General features: G+C 46.7%; 1 protein-coding gene across 8 annotated transcripts in view; it reads right to left on the bottom strand.

Moving 5' to 3' along the window:
- The window catches only part of herc1 (HECT and RLD domain containing E3 ubiquitin protein ligase family member 1), a 61,072-nt gene extending 55,414 nt beyond the window's left edge, over window positions 1-5,658 (bottom strand). For 4 of the 8 annotated variants that reach the window (XM_071489702.1, XM_071489699.1, XM_071489700.1 and 1 more), the window contains exons 1-4: window positions 5,371-5,658; window positions 2,405-3,381; window positions 1,746-1,841; window positions 1,198-1,392 (exon numbers count right to left, since the gene is read on the bottom strand). In XM_071489702.1, coding sequence (XP_071345803.1) covers window positions 1,198-1,392; window positions 1,746-1,841; window positions 2,405-3,355 — 1,242 coding nt within the window. In that variant the 5' untranslated portion in view covers window positions 3,356-3,381; window positions 5,371-5,658. Of the gene's footprint in view, window positions 1-1,197; window positions 1,393-1,745; window positions 1,842-2,404; window positions 3,382-4,550; window positions 4,861-5,370 lie in introns of those variants that run through there. The other 4 variants (XM_071489701.1, XM_071489705.1, XM_071489703.1 and 1 more) reach the window with 2 other exon arrangements.
- Between the last annotated feature and the right edge of the window lie 342 nt (window positions 5,659-6,000).

Consider the following 6,000-nt stretch of genomic DNA (forward strand, 5'->3'; position numbering starts at 1 on the left):
CACCATCACATAGTCTATGACAATCATCTAGAAATCCCTGTAAGATATTTAATAGCATCCATGACTATTTCACTATAGTTTTCACTCAGTTTCTTGCATAATCATGTTTGTGATTTTCCTCTTTATTCATAAAATCAGACCATTATGAAAAAAAAAAAAAAAAAAACAGTTGTGCAACCCATAGAAAATCCTCATCAGTCACAGTGCACACACACATCAATCAGAGATACAACAAAAAGTAACAGAGTGAGGACAAACAGAAAAGCACTGTATGTGTGAATTACATGGTTTGAAATTGTCTGTTATTTCCAGAATGGTGTTTATTTCCTCTCCTAATAGAAAAAGAGAAAGACGGTGTAGGAGGGAAAATAGAATCAGGATGTTGTCTGTGCCTCCGTCTTGGAGAGCACAAGCCTCTCTATCTGTAACAAATACAACATGTCACACTGCCTTGATCTACAAATGTAGATTTCCTGTGGGAGCATGAGTGAAATTTGAATTTGAATGCATTATGTCATCATGATCATGTCTATAATGCAGTATAACTAGAGCCTGTTCAAAATGTGCCTGCGCTCATTTCAGTGGTCTACCCTCTCAGGACAACACAGCTACAATATTACACAGAGGGACAGACGGTCCACTAGTCTCCACTTAATGGAGTCAGTCAGGTCTCTGCATGGGGTATGGGGTCCCCTCAGATTTGTAAAGCATGTACACAAACATTACACAATGAAAGCTGTGAATGCATAATGCACAACACAATATAGCATAAAATCTACCCTGACATCTTGCACTCAAACATGTGTGGGCGCTGCACTGCACTGCACGATATGTCAAGTCACGTATAGAAAAATTACGTTGGAAGTTTTCTTGACAACTGTTCATCCAAGAAACTTCAGTCGAGGCTGCATTTAGGGTCCACAGCGAAGCACCCGCCAAGTCTGTGGTCGATCAGATGAGCAGTTGTTGAGAAAATTGAAATAAAGACAGACAGACAGATTCCTCCATTTATGGTAAGATTCATATATTGAGGGAAATATATTTTCCTCCTTGAAATCTACCAACCTATCTGCCAAACGGAGAAAATTCCTGTGAAACTCGACGTCCTATGATAAACACAGGATTACCACCATGTGCTGTTTCTCAACATGAGCAGACATACAGCTCTACAGCAGCACTGCACTGTGAACTTCTTACCGTTTGTGCATCAGCGAAGCTGGCGGCCAACTTGGGCTGTAAGATCTTCTCCTGTGTGCCCTCCACCAGCTGGTGGCTGCTGTTACTGCCCCACACGTACACCTCACAAGTTTCAGACACCACGGGCGCCTCGCCCGTCTGAATGCTGTCTGGACTGACACAGGTGCGAGAGTAGTCTGATGCCATTCGACATACCTGTAAGAAAAACACAGCATTACAGGAGTGTAGTATCTAGGTCAAGGGTTTCAAACACTTTCTGTAATAAAACATCTAAAAGTAAAAATCTGATCAGACGGGGGACGCTGAGACAAAATCTTGTCAAATGAAGGTCCTTGGTCTAATCTGGGTCAGTTCAGGGACCTTGATGTGAAAAAGTTTGAGAGCCACTTCTCTCTGTGACAGAAAACAACGACAGTAATTCTGAGATATCTCAACACACAAAGAAGGAACTGGTCTGACAGTTTTGCAAAAGGATCTAAAATAATCTCGTCCTTACACATACAATAATGAAACAGTCCTGAATGTAAAGTCCTGCTTTAATCTCTCACCTCTTCAAACAGACAGAGCGCTGCCTCGTACAGCGAGCACAGCCCGTCAGCCGTCCGTGTGGGTTCTCGCCACTGGCTGCGATCTGCTGAGGAGCCCTGAGACAATCACAAACACAAATCAATGTTAATGACCAGGCATAGCTTCAAACCAATTACAGTGTAAACATTACACTCAACACTATGGAGTCATTATAACAGACTCCAATAAAGTAACGTTAAATTACTCAGATCCAAAAGCAGCCCACCTCACAGATACAGACTCTACTTATATAACATCTAAGAGTCTGACTACAGATTTCTTATCTCATCAAATGTTTATTTCCAGCCTGTATTTTGTTGGTGAGAATTCACTTCAGCAGCACAGAATCCACATCAACAGGTCTTTACTGATCATCTCCAAGTAAAAACCATGTTTCTACTTTTCAATCACAGCTTTACTTAAAGAAGAGAAACCACTGAATGAATAATGTCTAATTTAATACTCAGTTGAAGGAACGTGGCATTTTAAAGCCCATTTGACAGCTCAGAGAAAAGAATTGCTGTTGAGCTACTGAGTCTCTGACGTAAGCAGAGGGTAAAACATTTTCTTCATTCTGGCTGATTTATTAAACCACTAAAAAACTAAAATACATCTGCCTGTATTATTAATGTTTACTTACCAAAGAGCGTCTCATCTGCATGAGGATGTTCATGAAACAATCATAGCCGATGAGCCCCTCTTGGTTCTGTAGCACCTTATTCTGCTCCATAGTACTGACCACAGCTGATGCGGCCAAGGCCATCTCAATCCACTCCAGCAAGTAGCGCAGGGAACCCCTCTGGGAGGCCAGCCCGAGCAGTAGCTCTGAGGCAAGGCGCCGCCCTAAAATATCCGCCCCAGAATTCGGCATGGTCACCCCCTTCAGAAAGGTGGTGACCTGGGCCAGGCAGTCCAGGCCCATTGGTGGGATCTTGCTCTCGTTGGCCAGAGAGAGGGGTGGCAGGGAGCTAACCACATCGATTGCTGTGTGAATGACATCATTACACAAGTTAATGTTGCCACCAGGACCTCCACCAGGACTGGGTGGAGGAGGCATCATCCAGCTTTGGCGCAAGAGAGCAAAGAGAAGGCTGAGGCCTGTGCGAACACCCATCTCGATGAGGGCATCGGTGCTGGAGCGTGGCCGCTCGCTGACTGAGTGCAGATCAGCTGAGCCCGAGTTGTTCTCTGGAGAGTGCTGCTGCTGCTTGACTTTCCCCTTGTCGTGGTACTTGTTGGAAAGCGCGTAGAAGATGCGCTGGAGCACCAGCACACGTTTGCGCAGCGCAGCAGCAAAGGGCGAGTCAGAGCAAACCATTTTGGCCAAAGCCAACTGGCTGCTGAGTAGAGCATCCAGGTAGTGCTCCTGCTCATCGCTGGAGAGTGATTCCCGCTCAAAGTCTGGAAGCTGGGGGCCCTTCAGACATAGCACCTGCTGGGGCAGCAGCACAACCTCTTTGTTGGCCAGCAGCTTTGAGTAGAGCACTGACACTCCCTCCCGTGTGGCTATTGACTCGCTGTCCTCCGTGATCCATGAGCTGTTTAGGTGCTCCAGCCATTTGAGCTTCACCGGGGGGATCATTAAAGCCATGGCATGTCACTCTGGAGCCATCAGTCCTGAAAACACAATAGACATCATATAAAATGTTGCATGTGCATTTTAATGCAAAGCACTGAATAATGAGGTCAAATGATTCACCAGCAATAATCATTCCCCAGAATTATCTTATTCTTGATTGCACAAAGACGTTTCAGAGGACAATGCAGCTGATGAGCGAGGTTATGACGTTTCCTGCTGTATTCTCTTCCAGATATTTCTAACATCTGCCTCCATCATGTATATAAACTAGGGCTGAACTTTCAAAACAGTGCAAGTCATTACAACGTCACCATGGACAAAAGCCTTTAGAGATAACCATAGCTTCAGTCAACACCTCTTTGAGATGATCCGACAAAAACTCAATATTGAAGACCTACTGCAGCGTTTATATAACAAAAGACAGATGAGATCCCTCACATATTATCTTACTGTTGAGATAAAACCCCAATCATACACAGAACCTCCAGTGATTTGTTTGACTTCTGCACATTAACTGATACAACCATGGAGTAAACTACAAGACAAGATCTGTCAACAAACAGATTATGGGAGGCACTGGCAGCCTTGGTGCTATCAGTCTGGTGATATAGTGTTAGGGTAAATGCACTGACATATAATTTAAGGCTCAGGAAGTTGCATGATTTTTGCAAATCCTTTACCAGGGACATATCTTGCTAAAACACACCTAATCTGACAACAATGTTATAACGTTCTCACAGGCGAAGCAGAAGGTCATATTACATTATGCAACCTGACCACAGCATACATGCAGCAGTTGCACATTTGACAAGCATATTTGTAAAAACAGCAGGGAATTAGATAGATGAAGAAAGATAAGAGTTACCAAGAGTTTTGCTGGGTCACCCCACTGCTGACTGGCCTCACCAGCAGTGAAACACTAGGTCTGGAGAGCATTACCTGATCTAAGCATTACCTGATCTCTCCAAATCCTTAAAACTGGACATGCAAATGCTGCAGACTTTAACCAAAACACACCTATTTACCCAGGATATCCTTTTGCATTTTTATGAAAGTCATGTTTTTCTTATACATGATCTCTGGAGATGTGCTTCAATGTCTGCAGTTCAGCACACTCATTAATGTAAATGAAGGATTCCTATATTCACTACAGCTAAAGCTCTAAAGCAAATATGATGTTGAGCATTGACATATTGAGCTTTCTTACCTTCCTGGTGCCCGTTTTGCTCCAGTCGATTGTGAAGGAGAGACACTCCTGATCTGATAAAGTGTCAGGCGGCACTACAGCTGCTGAAGCACCGTTAGGACCACGATCAGAAAAAGGCAGCACCTAGCACGGCCCATGCTAAAACCGGGTTAAATATGGTTCTAGCTGAGGTAGTTAGCACACAGCCAGACACCGGCAGATAAAATTAGACAGCTAGTCCCGACACACAGCTGGCTGGGGAGCAGAGTGGGCTGCTAACCTGCTTGTTGTTTCAGATTAGACACGTTAATCACCAGCAGCTAACAGCTTCACAAATCACTGACCTGAGATCGTACAGGAAACTGTAAAAACAACCGCAATACATGACATTTCCCAGGAGTAGAGCCAGCAGCAGCCTGACCGGCTCCTGAGTCAAATCGAAACGTTGCCTGTCGAACTGGTGTCGGTTTGTTTTTGAAACACGCCGAGAAAAGCGACTGACAGCCGAGGCTGCTGTTTACGTTAGCTAACGTTAGCTAACGTTAGCTAACGTTAGCTAACGTTAGCTAACGTTAGCTAACGTTAGCTAACTTCCCTCACGTCGCTCAGCTAGCAAAGCATCAAATACCTCAACACAGACCCAACAACCGAGTGCAGGTGTGACAGGAGGCGAATAAAAAAGCTTCAGGCTCATACCAGTTTGCACACCTGTCCAAAAAGCCCGACTCCATATGACGTGAGCTATTTTGGCCAGTATTAGTCAGGCTTATCTGCTGTCTCATAGCAGGTTAGCTTGCTAGCTCCACTTTCCTGAAGCTAGCAGGAATAAAAGCTCGCTCACCAGTGAAAGGCCTCCTCCTCTTCCTCACGCTGCTCTTACACAGGAGCCAAACTGCGCTTCATCGCATGAACGCCAGCAGTTCACTCAACATCCGTGCGCTTCGACAGCGTCACTGTGAAAGGAGACAGAGCCGCGCAGGGACCGCCATGCCTCCGCCCGCCTCTCCCGGAGCCTCCGCTGCAATGAGTCCGAGCGGCCGCCTGCTCGGTCCAGCCCCTCACCGAGCCCCAGCCCCGGGCCGTGACGTTGAGACCTGTCTGCCTCCTGCCTCCTGCCTCCTGCCTCCTGCCTCCTGCCTCCTGTCTCCTGTCTCCTGCCTCCTGCCTCCTGCCTCCTGTCTCCTGCCTCCTGTCTCCTGTCTCCTGCCTCCTGCCTCCTGCCTCCTGTCTCCTGTCTCCTGCCTCCTGCCTCCTGCCTCCTGTCTCCTGCCTCCTGCCTCCTGCCTCCTGTCTCCTGCCTCCTGCCTCCTGCCTCCTGCCTCCTGTCTCCTGCCTCCTGCCTCCTGCCTCCTGCCTCCTGTCTCCTGCCTCCTGCCTCCTGCCTCCTGTCTCCTGCCTCCTGTCTCCTGTCTCCTGTCTCCTGCCTCCTGTCTCCTGCCTCCTGTCTCCTGTCTCCTGCCTCCTGTCCTGT

This window comes from Trachinotus anak, unplaced genomic scaffold (genome assembly GCF_046630095.1).
Source record: "Trachinotus anak isolate AG129_WGS33_773 ecotype Australia unplaced genomic scaffold, CSIRO_AGI_Tana_v1 ptg000011l, whole genome shotgun sequence".
In the NCBI taxonomy this organism is placed as follows: domain Eukaryota; kingdom Metazoa; phylum Chordata; class Actinopteri; order Carangiformes; family Carangidae; genus Trachinotus; species Trachinotus anak.